The 20,105-nt window shown below is 36.7% G+C and overlaps 1 protein-coding gene across 2 annotated transcripts in view; it reads right to left on the bottom strand.

Moving 5' to 3' along the window:
* Nucleotides 1-292: 292 nt before the first annotated feature.
* Nucleotides 293-20,105, bottom strand: part of BRWD1 (bromodomain and WD repeat domain containing 1) — a 61,680-nt gene continuing 41,867 nt past the window's right edge. Inside the window, exons 32-42 of one of the 2 annotated variants that reach the window (XM_075431898.1) lie at nucleotides 19,805-19,930; nucleotides 19,084-19,159; nucleotides 17,985-18,029; nucleotides 17,228-17,374; nucleotides 15,811-15,963; nucleotides 15,362-15,531; nucleotides 13,445-13,680; nucleotides 12,097-12,282; nucleotides 10,636-11,616; nucleotides 4,989-5,012; nucleotides 293-3,395 (exon numbers count right to left, since the gene is read on the bottom strand). In XM_075431898.1, coding sequence (XP_075288013.1) covers nucleotides 2,245-3,395; nucleotides 4,989-5,012; nucleotides 10,636-11,616; nucleotides 12,097-12,282; nucleotides 13,445-13,680; nucleotides 15,362-15,531; nucleotides 15,811-15,963; nucleotides 17,228-17,374; nucleotides 17,985-18,029; nucleotides 19,084-19,159; nucleotides 19,805-19,930 — 3,295 coding nt within the window. In that variant the 3' untranslated portion in view covers nucleotides 293-2,244. The remainder of the gene's footprint in view (nucleotides 3,396-4,988; nucleotides 5,013-10,635; nucleotides 11,617-12,096; nucleotides 12,283-13,444; nucleotides 13,681-15,361; nucleotides 15,532-15,810; nucleotides 15,964-17,227; nucleotides 17,375-17,984; nucleotides 18,030-19,083; nucleotides 19,160-19,804; nucleotides 19,931-20,105) is intronic. The other variant, XM_075431904.1, reaches the window with a different exon arrangement.

Raw genomic sequence — 20,105 nt, 5'->3', positions numbered from 1 at the left:
GGAACCCTCTGGATGTATGAAATCAGGAAACACCAAACAGCATTTGCACAGCCTTGCGGGCCCCCAGGGGCAGCCATCACACCCAGACCAGCCTCTGAAAAGGGGCGAGAAACAGCTTTTCACATCTAAGCCCCAATCAGAAATGCAAGCCTGCCAGCCCCATTTTAGCCTTTTAAACTTTAATAAAAACTCTGAGGTTCATTCCGGGCTCTTAGACCAGTATTTATTCTTATACTGGAGGTTATACTCCAAAGAACACTGATCATAAGCAGCTGCTGAACAACGCATTCAGTTTATGGATAATATAAAAATACCAGTTGACTTACTCTCTTTTAACAAAGTTGCCCCCAAAAGCTAAGATAAAGCCACCTCAAAGTTTCATCACTAAACACGACTGTGTTCATATTTTCAAAACCAACTTAAAGAACTCATATAAACACGTTATCTTCAATTTACAAAATTCTATTGTACCGTATTAAGGACTAAGCTCTAAATAAAATTCCCGGGGCAAGAATGATATGAACTAGGTTATTTTCAGACTTCATATAGAAGTTTTAAGGAATAATAAAAAAATGTATTTCTCTATATTGAGATAACATGCTACCAAAAATAACAAGATAACCAAAACGCTGTGATGGCAAATATGCCTTCTGGCACGCAACGTCAGCGATGCTGCTGGAAAGGTGCTGGCAGGCAGCGCGTGGGACTCCTTCCCCCTTACCTCGCTTCCCCTCGCTACAAGCAGTTTTGCCATTAATGACTCTGATTATGCAGCTGCATTAACTTTTAATATTTTCCCCCCCAAGCCCTTCCAGATGCTACTACCAATCCAATCTGCTGGGAAACTAATTCACAAACTTTCTATTTCAGTTAAAATGAAATGGGTTATTTTAATATTAATTAATTATTAAATGGCTGGGTTAGGATGAATGAAACACTCTAATGTCTCTCCCACTAAACGATGAGGTCAGGAGTCACTAAGCCTTACCAAGGGTGCGAAACAGAACCCGCAGAGCCGGGGGAGGAAACCTGCGGCGGGGAGCGGGAAAGGAGTGGAGATCACCAAGCGCCTGGCGTGGGACTGAAGGCAGCGGTCATCGGCCTTCCGCCAGAACAGCTCCAGGGAGACGCACGGCAAGAGCCGAGAGGTGCTGTGCCTTCTGTAGCAGATACGTGGCCAGCCATGAATTCACACATTTTTCCTGGAGAAATTCCTCCTATCTTCTACGCAAGAATTATTTCTCACCAACCACAGCCACCTCAAACATTTCAAAAATCGGAGATGTACTGCAATAATCAGAAACTGATAAGGTTTAATCAATGAGAAGTCTAACATTAAAGCACCTAAAAGTTTAAATACGGAAGAACAACAGAAAGGCAGCAAAAAGGTCTGGAATGTAAGAATCCTGCACCTCAAGCTTTTCACGCATAAAGAAAACAGAACAAGTGTTTTGTTTGTTTTTCTATTTTATAAAGAAAACACACAAAAACCCTTAGGCCCAAGAGTTCACCTGCATTTCATATTCTTAAGTTTACAGTATAGAAGTCACATTAATGATGATAGTACTACCTGTCAGCATACACCCTCTCTTCACCGGCACCAATATGCCTTTTCAGCTGGAAAATATGCTTTTTCACTGGTAACTGGTTCTGGTTGCACGTTATCAGTAATGGAAGCACAGAACATTTACCATCTGTACTAACACGAGCTGTAACGTTATTAGCCCAGTGACCGTTCATTACTCTTTTGATGCAATGGTAGCATCCGCCAGATTTTTATAGTGTATAGTATTATTTTTATAAGCCTGTTACTATTGTATATGATTTCATACAGCATTAGAGATGTTGGAAATCTGTTCTTGAATGTTGTATGACCTAGGTAGTATTTCATTGCAGCACCCATAACAATAATACTCAACATACTGCTATTAACCTGTTGCGCAGTGTTTTAACTTTTTTTCTTTTTACTCGTTATATGTAATAAAATACCAGTAAAGACAAAAAAATTGCCCCTATAATGAGGCACATTTTGGCATCTGTGCTAAATGCTGCTACATGGGCAGGCAAGTGCAAGTCAAAATATGAAAAGGAGAAAGTCATCATCTAATCACATTCATAACTTTTTCATAGAAAAATATAAATATATTCCCTGAAATGTAGGACAAAGAAGAGCCAGCATCCATCATGAGTTCTAGTGCTATTACCATTAAAAAAAAAAAAAGTGGCTGGCTTTTCCTTTTAAGGTTACGTTTCACCATCTACATCATCTAAACCTCTGTCATCATCGTCGTCGTCACAATCGTCATATCTCACAGTCCGTCTACCGCCATTCCGAGTTCTTATCTTAGAACGCCGATTAGCTCTTCTGTATTTGGCGTAATCCAAATCTTCAGAGTCATTTTCTTGGTTAGGCTTCCAACGTTTCCTTCGCGGGGGTCTTCTGGAAGGCTTAAGTGGGTTGGAATTGCTAATTTCTTTTCTAACGATTTCCGATTTCCTTCTCCTCTTCCTTGTTTCTGTGGCATCACTGTACATACTCTTATCAGTTCCAGAGTCTGAATCAGAAGAACAATTGAAACTGGCTTTTGAAGTTCCTGCAGTCCCAGGTGCTTCCACATTCTCTAGTACTGAGCTTTTTTCATCTTTCTTCCCCCCTGTTTCGGATTCTGCTGTTTCTTTGAAGTCATCCAGTAATTTTGATCTTCTGAAAGAACCTCTATATTTTTTGTTTGGTGGTGCTTTGATATTTTTAGTTTTGTGTTTAGCTAAGTCAGAACCTGCCTCCTCTTCAGAGTTGCTCGCACGATGGTTGTGGGCTGAAGTCGACTGACTAGAACTTCCCAAGTTTCTCCCATTTTCCATCCTGTGATTTGTGGCATTCTCCTCTGAAGAGTCATATTTGAGATTTTTGAGAGCTGGAGCACAGACCGTTTTGTGTGCCTCCTTGTGGTTATCATCATTCTGCTTCTGAGTCATTTTTATCTCTGCCTCAGATTCTGTTTTTTCATTCTCAGACTCACTAATGTATTTTCTTTTAGGAGCAGATGACTGAGGGCAGGAAAGTTTTTTTCTGCCAGAAAACTGTTCTTTCTCATTTTCAGACTTTAGGCAACCATCTATCTCCAAGTTACCGATCAGTTTCTTCCTGGATGCTGCAGACACATTGCCATGAAGCTGCCTTCTGTTCTTTTTTACTGTGTAAACACTTTCTGAGCTTGACAATTCTTCCTTTGTATCGCTCATTATCTTAATCTTATTAGCTGCCAACGTGGCACATCTGCGTGGATTCTTCTTCTCAGTCACATTAGACAGCTTTATGTGTTTCTTGTAGTTAATGATACATGTCCTGCTCCTGAGCACTTTTGCACTTTGTCCAGTCTCCTCAGATGCTGATTCTACAAAATATAAAGATTTAAAAGTTTTTTAATAACTTACATTCCTGAAATAATTCAGTTATTAAGCACAAACACAGCCACCTTTAATAATAAACACGAAAGCTTTTTTTTTTTTTTTTTAAATATTTCAACTGTTATGTGCAATTTACCTTAAGCCTTTACTAGAAACACAGTCAGCCAGTCCTAGGCATATTTTTAACTCTCAGGATTACTCTTTTGCTTTGAGATAATGAAAGGGTTTGAAAGTAACATTCATTAGCATCATCCTAGTAATGAGCTTAGAAACTACAAATTCCCTAACAGCAAACATGCTTCCATATTACTAATACTTCTATCATTAGAAGCTATCATTTTCTTACTAGAATTAAATTTCATAATGAATTATTACACATTTTAGAGCTTTTTATTCTAAAAATGAAATTGTAATATTTTATGTAGACACAAGCCACGGATGGATTTCACAATTTTGAAATTGTTTTACATACACAGAGAACATTTAAACTGTTCAGTTCCTTAGCAACTTAAACAATAAGATTGCTTCTAACAGTGAACCTTCCATTCAGTATTTTTGTTTTTAATGTAGCACTTGCTTCTTATGTTGGGTTTTAAAACAAATATTCAATCTGTAAATAATGTGAATGATGCTACAAAGATCAATGGTTTAAGCTTTTACCTTCTAAATAAAACAGAAATACACATAGGTATCAATAAAAATGAAAACAATAAAATTTTGCTATTTTAGCAGAAATGTGTTTTGCAAAGTTAGTTTTTCCAAGATGGTTGTCCATCTCGTATTTCTTTGTAGCTGTTACTGATTTGACGAGCAAAATGGATAAATATGCACCATTAAAACCTCTACATTATATTAGCCTATTATCTCCTGATAACGGCCAATTTTATTCTAGCTTAAACTCATTACTTTTGATGATTCTCTACCTGCACTCAGCAAACAGAGGGAAAACTCATGGCAGTTGTTGTGTACTTGCAGACTGCTAGGCAGCTAAGTATTTTTTCAAGCAGAAGTTTAGGGAAACATGCAGAGTTTATAGAGGGCATGCTCTCTTGCCTTCCTTCACACTGCTAAGGGTCAAACACCTGAGAACGGGAATGCTAGCCTGAGACTTAAAAACGAGTACAGTTCAGTTCCTTGCTCCTTCTGGCCTGTTTCACCAGAAGTGGTAACACTGCAAGTCATTTGTGCTCTCCTCTTCCCCAATTCCTCACCTGTGAGACAAGGACAGGGCAACACTTTCCCTAAATTCTGACAAGAGTAAATGCAATGAAAATGTATTACAGAAAGTAAAAAAAAAAGTTATGGGACAAATTCAAATGTCCACCTTGAGTATCAACATTAAAAATCTCTTCAGACACCAAATCTGGTCATTATTTCAATGTAAATCCTTTTATGTACCACTCAGGAATATTCCTATTTTGACAGTTTTCAGAAATTGCACATGAACACTACTACTGTTACTATATGTACTGTATGATTTTATGGCCAAAACATTTGGCCATAACACATTTAACATAACAGCTAACTTAATCCCCTTTAGCCATCTGAAAAATAGGTGTTTAAAACTTAAAAGACATCACCTGGAACTATTCCAAGAAAGGCAGCTGAAAAAAAAGAAAAAAGAATTCACACAGTGATTTTAGTCATTTGTCCACAGAGATAGGTGCTTATTCGGTGTTTATAGATGCATGTTTTGAGAAAAACAGCCTTTATCATAATAAACAGATTATGTGTATTTTCAAAGTTTCAGCAACTAATTCATAAGATTGAATGCAAGACTGAAAAAGGATAAAGGAGTGCTGCCTTTCTGCAACACACTACCAGAATATTACATTCATACTTCGTATACAAAATATTAAATTGGGAGCAAATTTGTATAAAGCTCATCTTAAATTAAAGCTTAATGAAACTACACAATGAACATCCTAAATTAAATGCTGCAGAGGTACAGACAGACTGCACAGGTAGGAAGAGGGAGGATTAAACAAACTCCACTATCCACAAAAACTGGGAGAGCATTTAGAAGAAAGGCACCAAGATATGAAGGCCTTGTCCATCCAGTTTACCCTTCTGACAAGGCGTCCTGGAGTTCATGCCATCAAACTCTAAACCTGGAAGTCCAGCCTGCAATACTGTGTAGGAACAACCAGCCATACCTCCAGTCAGCTAACTCTCAGGGTGTACTACAGTCCACAAAGTATTTCCCAACCTCTGTTGACCAGCTATGCAACTTAGGTGAAAAGTTTGCTTCAGGGTTGTTTTTTTTAATATATATACAAAAACATGCTATATACTACCTAATGTATATTGTATAAAATATAATATACATTACAGTGCTACATACATTATGCTTTATATATTAAAATATACTATATATGTAGTGTATATATATTATACATGTTAAAAAAATAATCAAAGCAAAGTTTCCACATAAATGGCTGAGCTGGTTAACTGTGTAGTATATGTAGTTATATATAGAGACAATATATATATATATTTGAAAATAGATGTTATATAAATACATACGTGCCTATATGTATGTATTTAAATAAAAGCATGCATATACTCCAGCAGTACCTGACAATAACTTTTAGAAGTACAAACAAATTTAGCATCCTCTTTACAGCCAACTATCAGCCTCTTCAGAAAAGAGCAATATATGCATCAGTTTGGCAAACCGCAGTAAACTAGGCTGTGCTAACAGCACACCTGTTGTTGCATCTATTGACTGTCGAGGAGAAAAAATGAGCTAGGAAGGGCATCTGCTAATTTAAAAATAATTATGTGACTACCTGTGGCAATATCCCATATTAGATTAAACAATACATAAACTGAAATGGAAAATAAATACTGTGTTTTACAGTAAACATTGTCCAAAGCTAGCTATCGGTTCATATACAGGAAAACTAGTGTTTCAGCAGAACAGGGGCAATAACTCACAACGTAAAGAAAACCGAATGCCCGAAAGTTACTTGCATACACCGAACATTGATTGTATAGGACAACAATACATTCTCCTTTCACATGAAAGAAGTCTCAAGCTTGCCCCTATGTCTTTAACCATGACAGTTCTGTACGTACTGGAAACTAACATTTTTTTACTAAGTGAACAGCATATTGAGCCCTCCTGGCTGATGACTCTGCAATGAGACAGACCCAAATGATGCAAGTACTCATTACTGTATTTTATCCTTACTTTTAAAAAGCATATTTCATGGCCTTGTAGAAATTTCGTGATACTTGCTCTTGCCCCATACTTACCTTAAGGATTTCCTTTAGATGGGGTCTTTTCATTTCAGAGTTTTAAAAGGGCATCAGCTTAACAATTTTGGTAAAACAAAACAGACATTTTGCTGTGTGCACACACCTCAACATTTGTGTGGTTATACAGGGCAGGGGTGGTTAAACATTTCATATGAAGTAAGACTGTTCCATCATAATCGACCCCCCCTTAAAGCACAAAGGTAGACTAAAGTAAAAAAAAAAGTTTATTTTCTTACCTATTCTCACTGAAATCTTTGGTAATGTTATGATCATTAAGCAAATGCAGCCCTTGGCAACTGACTAATAATACATACTGACACTTGCCAATGTTTGGCACCAACTGCACATGGAAAACAATGCTCAATTTGCTTTTATGATTTGACTGGCAGTTTTACCTAGTGGATGAACATTGATTACTAAAGAACCTATGGCCAGAGTAAAAGCATGAGAATTAACAAAAAAATAAGAAATAATCCAAAAAAGTTTAAGAGACAAAATGCGAGTAAGAGGAGTTTTGCTCTAAGATAGAGCTGGAAGACAAATTAACATTTCACACCCATGGGCATAAACGTACAATTACAGCAGAAGCTACAGTTTAACCACAGTGTTAAAGAACTGGCAAGAAGAGAAACCACATTTTCATCAAGCTTTAAAACATTACAATATAAACAGTTAGAAGATCCTTGTTACATTCAAAGGATATGCTAAAGAGACCAAAAGCTCAGTGCTGGCTGCCCAGTTTGACAGCTTCTACATACTTCATGGAAATGTTTCCACAAAAAGCGTGATGGAAGTTTTTAAAATTAACCAGTATTGTTTTCCCCTTAAAAATGATATGTTAGAAAAGCTTGATAAAGGAAAATGTCCGCATTATGTATGTCCAACTGCCTACTCCAAAAGCTACAAATTCTCACTAGATGAAGTATTTGTACAAATACCTTCCCTTTTTGCTGTATTAAAAGTCTCTTCAAATCTTCTCAAAGTACTGGTACAAGTTTTGACATATGGAGCACATTCAAGTAAGATTTTCACCTCTATGAAGTTATTAAAAAATCCACACCCCCACACCCCCCCAAGTTTCTTAAATTTTAGAAGGTGACTATGACAACATAGTTATGACAAGTCTAGAGTTCAACAGCCAATTACAGAACTCAGAAGCTCTTTATTGCTGCTCCTCAGGTCCACCTGGCATCCTTTCACATTGCTAACGTTAAAACATTAAGAAATGTTTTCAGTAGGCTTAGCAGCTCCAAATACTAAGATCTTTTTAGTACAAAAGTGGTAAGTATTCCTTGTGGAAAACTGTCAAGACAGACTCATCTTGAGAGACAATTATTTTCTTCCCAGGATTCTTGAACCACTGCATTACAAGTGTGTATCAAAGCAAATACCTGAGAGGGCACAAAAATGTGAAACAATCAAACTTACAAGGGTGTTAAAAATTTACTCAGTCTGCAAGAAAAGAAAAAAAAAAAATGCTGTCAAAACCAATCCTTTCCCTAACTACTTTTTTGGCAAGGCAGCATTCAGTCAACACTGAACACTGGCAAGGAAGCAGCATGGACACAAGAAGGTGTTACTCTTTTATAATGCAGTACTGAGGATGGCTTTTTCTTTTCTCAGTTGCCAAATTAAGTGATGTAGGAAGTAACTGAAAATACTGACCAGAATTTTTGCTCCAAAACCTGACAGTCTTCAAATCTGATCAAATATTATGTGAGACAGAAGAGTTTAATTATGTTTTGTATGCTTGATATGGAAAACAACCAACCCACCCCCTTTAAATTCAGTACCTTTTTTTCTTTAATTCCCTTAAAGCCTTTCAATAACTATTTGCAGGACACTAAATTCCTGTAAACCCACATGTTAAGGCTAAACAATGCAGAGTGCCATGTTTGAGGGAGGTGGGCGAGGAAGACTGCTGGGAAAGATTAGTTTTTCCACCATAGTAATAAAACAAAAGCTATCTAATGAAGTCTTGAAAATAAAAAGAAATGCTGTGTAAAACTGTGTGCAACAGTTCACACAATACAATCCTGCACACTGAACATACTGATTTTCTTTTTTAGGATAGCTGCAAGTCATGAGAGCTCTCAAACCCTGAAGTTTGCTTTACTCACTCTAACTACTACAGACAACTTGCACTTGAAGAAAGTTAGATACAGAAAAAGCTAACGATCCAACTGCAGCTATCGCCACTTACGGGTATTCTCACAAGTCAGGTCTTTTAAGAACGCTTAAGATCTTTCACCAATTTTTGGGAAGGACTCTGCCCCCTCCAAAGCCCTAATCACAGTTAAAATTCCTAAGGAGTTTTTAGAGGTTTATAATCTGCTCCCTGTGATTCAGCGACAGGTTTGGAAGGATTAGACCAAACACCAACCTCTGACCAGTCTTTCAAATTCTAAATCAGGACCAATCCCCTAACAATACGAAGACACGTAATGTACAGAACCTGTTCTAATAAATCTTAGCATCATTCTGATAAGTGTAAAAAATAAAAAACAAATGTCCAAATCATAATGTGTCAGCCAGCACAAAAAAGCACCTGAGTGACAGAAAAAATGACAGAAAAAACAAAAAGCAAAGAACTAAACTTTTTGAAACAAGTGGAATGGTAAATCTTGCTGCTGCAACTGTCTGGGATGTCTGCCCTTCAGCTGGCTGTTGTTAACTGCTTTACAGAGATCTCATGTAATGTCTTATCAGTATGATAATATAGTCAGAACAGTGACATGATGCTTCAATTAGAAACAGAATTGCTTAGACACCCATGAACCTATGAAACTGGAACAAGCAAGAAATAGGAGGGTCACCACTGTATCGCTAACAGCACCCCCCTCACACAATCTCTCCGCCAAACCCACCCAAACCCCTGTCTGTCAAATCTGAGAAAAGCCAGACATGCATCAGAATGCTACCAACGCAGCAAAGTGCCTCTCTGTCTTCAGGACGCTGCACATCACTGACAATAAAATCCAAAAGTCAAATCAAGTTACATGTTCCAGTGTACACCATGGAAGAATAATTAAAACACCTTTCAATCAAATTCATTTTGAAAGACCAGAAAGTTCCTTCAACTGAAAATAATGGCTGTAAATCTGCTTTAGCAGAGAAAATTTCAACAGAAAATTAAGAGAATCTAAAGTAAGAACTATTACTTTACCCACAAACTCAATGTAACAGGACTAGAAACCAGAGGGTTTTCATGACTGAAATTCTCAAAACAAGGAGCAGGCCAAAGAACGAATGTACTGCTCCTTCTGAGGCTTTCTGCTACCTTCAGCTGCATACAGAATCACAGAATGATAGGGGTTGGAAGGGATCTCTGTGGGTCATCTAGTCCAACTTCCCTGCCAAAGCAGGGTCACCTAGACCAGGCTGCACAGGACCTCATCCAGGCGGGAACCATAGAACCATAGAATTCATTCACAGCACCCTTTAGAATATCGCTTAGATTTGTGCCAACCACCTGAAAGCCAGCATTTCTCAAATTTAACTGTCACAATACGAATGCACAGCAATATTACTTCAGAATAGGTATTTTAGCATTAGTTACTATATACTGCTACACAGGTAATCAAGTTAAATATGGAAGGAACAATCGTGATCTAATGACAATTTTTTCACAGAGAAATGTAATGCCTGAATTGCACAAGAACAGCCAGCATTCAGTCTGAATTCTAAATACCACAGAACTACACCAAACTGTAATAGTCTTCTCTCAGTGCTGTGTTTGGTAATCTCCCAGTTCCAAACCTGTCTAGACTTCTAGACACTGACATCATCATCATCGTACCCTACAGTTCTCCTTCCCCCATTTATAGTTCTTTCAGAACAAGGAACACTATTATACTTTCTATAGTCCAAATCCTCCCAGTCGTTATCCAGTCATTAATCTTATGTTGTCTCCTTCATCTAGTCAGTATCAAGTGTTAGATGCATTAACTTTAAAAATTTTACCTTTTCTAATGATTTTTGTTTTTCCTTTTCTCTTCCTCGTTTTTGTTTTTGAAGAAGTTTCACAATAATTACTGTTATTGGAATCTGTCCTAGATTCTGTATCAGAAGAGTGATTGAAGCTAGCACCAGGTCCAGATTTTGAACTCCCTACAATTCTAGTTGGCAGCAAGCTCTCCGAGACGAGACTTTTCCCATCCTCTCTGTCTTCTGTTTCAGACTCTCCCGTGTCCTCTAAATCACTCAAGACTTTTGCTTTTTTTAAAGGAGCAGCAAGCTGCAGACCAGCTGCTTTTCTGCCATTCCATCTATCCAATTCAGAATCCACTTCATCCTCAGAGCTGCTCACTGCAGCTTTCTTACATGCAGATGTTGACTGGTCAGAAACTTTCAGACCACTCTCATCCTCCGAATTATGGCTTTTGGAGTCCTCCTCTGAAAAGTCTGGGGCGGGACTTTTCATTTTGGGAGACACAGAACGGACTGTCCCACGTAACTGTTTATGACCATTGCTTTGCCAGTTTTTCTGCTTCATCTGTGTGCCTGTCTCAGAATCCGATGTTCCGTTTTCGGATTCACTAACAAATCTTCTTCGCGCAGCAGATGAACCAGGTTGAGAAAGAATTTTCCGTTTGGTCAGCTGCTCTTCTATTTCTTTTTCACTTTCAGACTTTAAGCCTACATCATCCTCAGACCCCTCCAGTAACATTCGCCTGGCTGCAGCAGAGGCATTTCGGTGTGGCAGTTTTCTGTTCTTGCACCCAATGCCAATACTTTCTGAGCTCGAAACTTCTTCCTCCACATCACTCATTAGCCTTAACTTATTAGCAGCCACAGCAGCACTTCTGCGTGGAGTTTTTCGATGTCTACCAGTACTATTACTGAGCGACTCGGATGTCACCACTGAAATATTTTCAGGGTCACTTCCATACAACTTCTTCCTGACAGTTTTTTTTGTATTCCCATTCTCCTGAAGGAGTGTTCCTGTAAAGGGAAGGAGAGATTACTATTTTACATATAAAAACAGCAGCTTCTTAACTCTGGTCAAATCTGAAACAGGTTCAATCCACAGACATGACAAATGAAATATATTCCTAGTAATAGTTATGTGCTTTTGCTGTCTGTGAAATTATTTAGCTATGTCATAAATCTGGGATTCATTCAAGTTTTGTGAAAATTATAACTTCTTTACAAATTATTTCTGTTATTTTCATTAAGATATAAAATGTTGCAAGACATTCGCTCTCTCTAGGCTCTTGGTTTCTGCTCTCCTTCCCAAAGCACTGAAAAAAATATTTTTAAGAGTTGAGTGTAATATTTTGAGAGCTTCAGAACTACCATCAATCAAGAAGTTAGTATCTTACAGGTAAAACAATTTAAAAAATACTAATTACATTTAGTTACATATATACACACACACACTTGTGTTATTTACCATTCACAAAAAAACTACTCAACTCTCACCTATTTGTTTTCTCTGAGCAGCTCGATTTCTTGTTATCCTGCGATTGCTGTTCTTTCTTCTACACACACCATTGTGTAGCGGAGGTGACAGAAGAGCCACAGAGCTTTCTTTGCTGTCTTCTGAGCTACTTGTAGAGGATGAAGAGGAAGTAGACGAAGAAACCAAAGAACCTTCTATTTCACTTTCTGTTAGAAAAATTAATAATTGTCAATCAGAATTCTAAGTACACAGTTAGCTTCCAGTTAAGAGCTAGATTTTGCTGATCCAGGAAATGATCCAAATTTCTTCACAATACTATCTTGGAATACACTATCATGCCTTAACATCTTACATGTATGAAACTGATAGCTCTGCAAAACTTACCACTCCATATTTACACAGTGCTCAGTGATAAGAAGCTTCTTTAACCTGTATTTAAGTTTCAAGTAAAATAATACAGCTGTTTCCAAATAACAGAATTAAGAGAAAAGTATATTAAAAAACAACACAAAACATATTCTGACCGATCTCTTTCACCAGGATTCGCATTCTCATTCTTTGAAAGAAGCTGAATTTTTTTCAAGGTGAGGTGTAGGGGAAGAAAGAAAAGACACAAAGTTTTTTATGTCTTGGGGAACTTCTGTCGCTTGTTAATTTTTGATGACAATTTTTATGTAACGTATATGGGTGGATAACCTGTACTTTATATAGTACCATTTATCAAATACACTACAATTTCCTCTCAAGTAAGACACACACAGTCACTACAACCACTTTCCTAGAACAGCTGCTTGAAATGAAGAAATTCTATTATTCTATTTGGTAAGACTTAAGAGCATCAAGTAACCATGTAGTTAGCAGGTCAACTTTTTCTTATCATCAGCCTTACTCAATTCAGCTTTGTTGTGAATCCTCATATACAAGCTGCAAAAAAAAATACCATCTACTTGACTGCACAATGGATATACAACCAAGACAGCTCTGCCTCTAAAAAGCAAACTATCCTACGGATGGATTTCCACTTAGGTATAAGCTTTTTCATTAATAAAAGTTAAGTAAACTTACTGCATTCTACGGGATTTTAAAGTAGAAATTTCTGTTCAGTACACAGATCTTTTTGTAACATTAAATAATGTAGTAAGTGTCCAGAATTCATTAAAATACACAAAATCCTGTATTACACTAAACACAAGCTGCATAGAAATCATGTGTAAAAAATATTTCACGTTAAAAAATGCAAAGCTCATTTCCCAATTTAGGAATGCAATTGCAAATTATGGCAATTATAAATGAAAGGAAGCATTAGCGGACAATTCATAGATAAGATCAAGATGAAAAGCTGCATCTGAAACAGATTCCATTTCTGACCTGATGATAATGCAGAACAATTTGTTAGTGTTGTGGATCTAGCTCTTCCATTCCTTTCAAATGATGCTGGGCATGCAGAATCAGAGGATTCACCAGAGGAACTACGGTTGTAACTGCTAGCATTCGTTTTATGGCTTGCAACACAGGTGACTCTGCTTGAGGTAGGTTGAGTAAAAGAATCTTCCTGCTCAGATGCAATTTTTGCCTGAGGCTTTAATGGTTTCTGCTTCAAATTTCTAGTGAAAGGGGAAAGAAGTAAGAGCAAGACAGGTTGTAAAACCATGAGAAATAATGACAATTATGTATTTTAACAATACTTCTCTCTGAAAGCATAACTAACTGTATGCCATACAGTTTTAGATTTATAGAAGGGTAGTTAGATTTGTGAGCTAACATTGGTGTGGGACAATTTTAACTTTGAGAAGGAAAAGCGTTAAGTACTTCAATTAAAAGAATAGTCTACACTCCTAGTGAAGTTATACAAGAGGAGACACTCCTTCTCGCTCGGAGAAACAAAGAAGTTAATACTGAATGCCTTCTAAACAGCAACATCCTCTTATTGTTTACCAGGAAGTTGCAACAGCAGCCTCAATTTCTAATTAATTCCCAGTCTCTTCTTACTGCACATAAGCTTCAAACTGCTATGCATACTAACATTTATTCCACAATAAACTGAGTTCCAAAGACATAAAGAAGGTGTATCTTTAGAGAAAGTTTACTGTCTACAATAAAATGCATGTTTGTAGAGAAACTCACCAGTTCGATTCTTCCTTACTATATACACTACAGTGCTACACAGAGTCCTGATAAGTTACTTATTTTCACATTTAGAACTACTATTTTGTCAATTGCTTCCTTGCAGTCACAGGCTTTCAGATATTGGTCGAGGCGCACAAGATATATATGCTCTTTTTGCTATCCAAACACTCCCAAATAGCCCCAAACCTCAGTCCTGCTGAGCACCACTGATTTGTGAACAAGTCACACACAATTCTTCAGGCACGAGCTGTTGCTTCAAAGGAAAATTTCCGCCTATCCTGACATGTGTTTCTTTATTTCTCTAGAAAGAAATCAGAACCCAAGGAATATTCCCAGTAATGAGCTTAAAGCTCATTGCCAGGTATGCCTGTAGTGTAATCCAACATGTATGGATAATAGAATTTGAAAAAGTAGAAGTAATCCACTGAAAGTTTAAGAGAAGAAAGCCAAACGTGGCAAAGAAATTTATTCTTACTTTTTTTTTTTTCCCCTAAAACTTATTCCTATCCTTTCACTGTCAGAGAAGAAAGGCTGGACAGTAGCAGAAAGGTATAAGATGTGTTTCAATCATTTAGCATGTTTAGCTTTTGTATTCTGTCTCGCTTCATCCCACATGCAAATTAAGAATACATGAGTCAATCATGTCAACCAGTAGTTGTGTCAAAGGCTTGTTTTCCTTCAAAAGAGAAAAGGCCTATCTAGCTATCAACAGAATACTACAGTAAGTGAGAATTTCTGTAAATTCCATAGGGCTGACTTTTCTCTGTACTTGATAAAACACATAATATATGCAGCTTTGTAACCTCTGTAACACTTACAGCAAGTAAATATTTTGTTTCATTCCTCATTATTTCAGTCAGACTAAATATTAATTTCCTGACTGAAATATTAAAAAAAACCAAACAAACCAAAAGCAAAAAACCCAACCTTTTCTCCTCTTCATTCCCTTCATGATTTCACAGCCAGTTTTATACCATGAAAAACCCATTTTGTTATGTATGTCTTTCCTATTGCAAGAGAATTAATTACAAAAAGTCTCACTGGAGTTAGCTAGCCATTTAATAAACCAATTATTCTCCTCTTCATAGACTAAATGTGACAGTCAATACGAATATTAGTCAGCTGCGATATACCTCTACATTTTCATAACTTGGTTACCTGAGCATTTTGGGAGGATGCTGCACTGAGCTTTGATTATGAAGTCTTCTAGTATACCTCTGGTTTCTTCGTAGTTTCTCATTCTGCTTCTGACCATTTCTGAAATCTGAAACAATTCTTCGAATTTTCTCTTCAAACAGTGCTGACAGTCTCAAGGTCATACTATAAATCTAGGTAAGGAAGTGGCTTTATTAAAAACAGAACCTTTCATACAAGAGTAACATTTCTAAAATTAAAAACTGTACAGAAAAGAAACAGACAAATCATGGCACACAATGCTATGTAACACTAGATAAACAAGAAATGAACATATTAAATATTTTTGTCATACTCCTCCCCACTATCTATCCAACCAGCAGCTTTATCAAAAGTACTGATAAACAAACTAATTCCAAAATAATACTTCATCTCACTAAGGCAAGCATAAACCCCTCAATATTAACAGCTACCTTTGACTTTTTGTTTGGAGTATAAGATTTTGCGTTACTAAATATTAGTCTTATATCTTTGCACAGTTCCATTGGAGTGTCATAATTTCCAGCTTCCAGAGTTTCTTTCACTGTACCAAAGTCCATCGGAGTGTCTATAATATGTCTGTAATCCTAGACAAAACATATACAAAAAAAGATTCAAGAAGGTATAAAGGAAAAACACCACTTTTGAATTTTATTTCTATAATTTAAGGGTAGCCAAGATGGCCACATATTATCTTAACCATGAGCTGAAAACAGAAGCACCTACCACAGCAGACCGCAATGCTTTTGCTGAGACTACTTGATTTAATACATTATCCCATATAAACTCTTGCTCATTTTCCAGGTGGTCTTCAGCATTTCTGAGGGATCAGGAGTTGATACAATGTCACAAGGTCACATGCTTACACATGCAGATTTCAAGTTTCAGTTCTCCTGAGTTTCCTCAATAAAAACTACCCAGTAACAACACGCAAGTCAACATTTTTACTGCTAACCAAAATGAGACTGCTGTAGATCATTGTGTAATCCTCTCCCTGATGCATTTTATGAAGAGAAACAAACTGATCTGGTTTAACAAACAAACCAACCCACCCCAAATCAAAACACCCCTGTGCTTCTCTCCTGTTAATGGGTCTTAGAGAACCTGAAGATGTTTTTAGAACCTGAAGCAAGACCCAAACTCAGGATGCGAAGTCCACAGGAAAACAGCTGTATGCTTGTTAAGAAGTTTTCTTCCTTCAAAGTTTGTTGGGTTTTTAGACAAAAAGAGACCAAAGAGTTAGCAGGAATACCATGAACAGCTAAGAGAAAGAACAAATCAAGTTCACAGCTCACGCTCAGTAAGCAGGTCTTGTAAATTGCCCCATCCTTGGAAACATTCAAGGCCAGGCTGGACGGTGCTCTGAGCAACCTGGTCTAGTTGAAGATGTCCCTGCTCACCCCAGGTGCGTTGGGCTAGATGACCTTTAAAGGTCCCTTCCAACTCAAACTATTCTGTGATTGTCCCTCAAGAAACTAGTTTTAATCAAGAGCATACAGATTTATTTAAAGTAATTTCCCTATTAGAGACAGTAAGAAAACAAGTAAAAAAGACTGCGAGTGGTTTCAAACCGTATTTAAGGTATCAGGGTATCTGTAGACACCACCAGTGCTCCACAATTGTTTCGTGTTCTGTGTCAATATTTTGATGGATGTTATCTTGATGTTATAGAGCATACAGCTCACAGTTCTAAGCAGACAGCAAAGCAAATTTCTTTCAGTGGCTTGGGACTAAAGCCATAGAGAAAACAAACAGCTCCAAGAGCAATGTGGAGATCTTATTATGGCACCAAAAGCTAAGAGAAAGAAAACCAAATATTTGTATCTTACAAGGTCTGTAAGAACAACTTACAGGATATTGATCCAAATCAACCGGCTGCCTGAAAGGTTCAGAATCTTCACACTGGAAAATTAAATTCACCAGTTCCATACACTGCTTCTTCCAACAGTTTTCATCATAACCATTTTTCACGCTTTTTCCTTTCTTTAAGCCCCGTCCCTTGGAAAAAATTTAAAAAAGCATTACTGAAATACAGCAAGAAAAACTAAACCTGATAGTCCGCCTGGAACTATTTTTGTAGTAGAAAAATGCACTTCCAAATATATTGTTTTGTAACAAAAAGGGCACTATACCACTAGCAGATTTTTTTCCAACTTTATTAAAAAACTGACAAACTATACAATTTGTTTTTACTATCTTTCAAGTTTTTTTAATACCAAATAACTAAGGCACACAAAAATATACCTTCTGATACCAAATTATTCTCAAATGATTTGAATAATATCCATCACTCAAAATATTCCCCCCACCCGCAGCATCTCAGCTAAATAATACTTTTATTTCAGTATCATACAGATAACTGAACAGCACTGGTATCAAACTCGTAAGATTTTTCCTAGACAACTATACAGAACAAGTGTAGAAGCATTGAAACAGTAAAGACGTATTTACACAAAGCTTTTACTGCCTTAATGCCACGAGGAAAAGTTCTGTTCTATTATTGTTACAAAACCAAGCATCACTCCCACGGAACTTCAACACAGCCTGTTAACCTATTTTTCCTGCCAGACACGATTTGGATATATATCGTAAAGATTAGCCAACTCACTTTTCTTCTTCTATATGATGTTCTCGGAAGACATTTTTCATCATCCTGCACAAAATAAAAGTCAATCATCTCAAAAATTACGTATGAAAAAATAGATAATGGATGCTCACAGTGTCATTAGTGATACTGTGGTAAAACAGATTTTTGTTCTAATTTCTAATAAATAATAATAATTTTCTAATAAAACATTCTGATTTTTGCTCATCCTGAGTTTAGGAAAAGACATCTTGTGAACGAGTTACTTTTGCTAAAAAGAAAAACCTTACAATGTGGAAGGACTACACTGATGCTGAAATAGTGAGGTAAAGAAATAAAATGACTCAATGTAATTTCTTCCATACATATTAACCTGCAAGGGAGAGCAGCTACTTTGCAACTTCCTGAAGTCTTGTTAGCAAATGTCAAATTAGAAATCAAAATGTGAAAAAGACATGAGTTTGGACAGTTTTGGACAGACTATTAATAAACATACAGCACTGTGGATAGCATTCACTACATAAAGAGTACATATTTACCTCTAACAGATTTAAGATAAACGCACTTCATTAAAATCTCAGTGAGGCATGCAAATCTGATGCATGATTCATATTGTGGTATACAGAGAAAGTGAGAGCCAAAGCATCACTGCAATAGTTACACGACTTGTCAGCTTTTAGCATTTATGACTGTATGAATGACAATTTTGACCTTATAAATAACCAGACGCATATAATTAAAAATACAGTGAAAGACTGCTATTCATGTACTCCTGAAATGTTTGTATTACACTACGACACATTAACATGCTTCAGAAATACAGTGCCACTCACAAAACACAGAAGAATTGTTCTAGTTGATGGCACACAGTCATAGTACAAAATGTGCATTTGTTATACTTCATAACAAATATTGACAGTCAAAATTCTTTTAATAAAGCATCTCTTCACATCATTCTCAATATTCATGATATGTTCTATGTCTAATATTAGCTATGTAAATGTATAAATACACACAAACATCTCTATAAAAATAATTGAGCCATTTTACAAAAAATATTTGAAGGCTGGTGGTATTTTCTTACCATAATATATTATTGGAATTATCCACAAAAAAAGCTTACCAGATCAGCATCAAGACAATCTTGTTCATCATCTGTTGCGCTACATAGTTCAAAAATGTTTGTACAGTCCTGATCACTGTAATGTAATTAAATCTCTGTTACTGGAATAGCAAAAACATAGCTATCATTTCCTAGACTAAACCCAGCCACAACCAAAAGCTACACATAAACTGGAAGACAGCAACTAAGAACTAAATTAAATACAAAAATCACAAGATCATTATAATATTAACAAAGTAACGTTACATCTGAAAAACTGCTATACTGTGCATTTCAGAAGAAGTGAGGGGAGGAGAGTGAGATTAGCATTAAGAATTTGAAAGGGGCCTTCACAGCTGACCTACCTGCAGGAAGGCTGCCTACACTAACTCCTTTCAAAAATGAACCTCTCAACTGAACTAAGTCAGACAAGCTGCAACAAGAACTTCTACATGTGCCAGACAGCACAGAGCTTACTTTATAGGTTGAGCTACTTCCATGTCAAATGACACTTTGATACTATAAATACCAGTGAATGCTACTAATGGGAAAAGTAAAAATGGTTCTATGCTGAACTTATTTCCCTGTTTAGATAACACTAAAAACGAATTACACAACTGTCCTGCAGTGTATTGATCAAATGAAGCAGTATTCACAACAAAGGGATATTAAGATGCTTATACCCTCTTACCATTTAAGAGCACGGGTATTCAAGCACTATTTAGATTCAAATGCCACTTACTTGATAAACTTCAAGAGCTGGGTAGTGATCTTCTTTGCAGCTCTCGCAATAGCACTCCCAGGTTCATTGAAGGTCCTAGCATTGCTCTCAATGTATCTTACTTCCCAAACCAACGCAGAGATTCTCCTTAAAATTAAAAAGCATTGCACTGTTAGTACTGTCGTGGTTTTGGTTAAAACAGAACCAACTCTGTTTTAGTGAATTTTCATTTCAATTAAGTTCTTCTATGTAACTGCATTTTCCTGAAGTTGGCTGCAATATTTTTCAAACAATGTTCGCTCCAGAGCTGGTAACACCTGAT

Source organism: Opisthocomus hoazin, chromosome 1 (assembly GCF_030867145.1).
Source record: "Opisthocomus hoazin isolate bOpiHoa1 chromosome 1, bOpiHoa1.hap1, whole genome shotgun sequence".
NCBI lineage: Eukaryota > Metazoa > Chordata > Aves > Opisthocomiformes > Opisthocomidae > Opisthocomus > Opisthocomus hoazin.
This window is presented reverse-complemented; position numbering and strand designations above follow the sequence as displayed.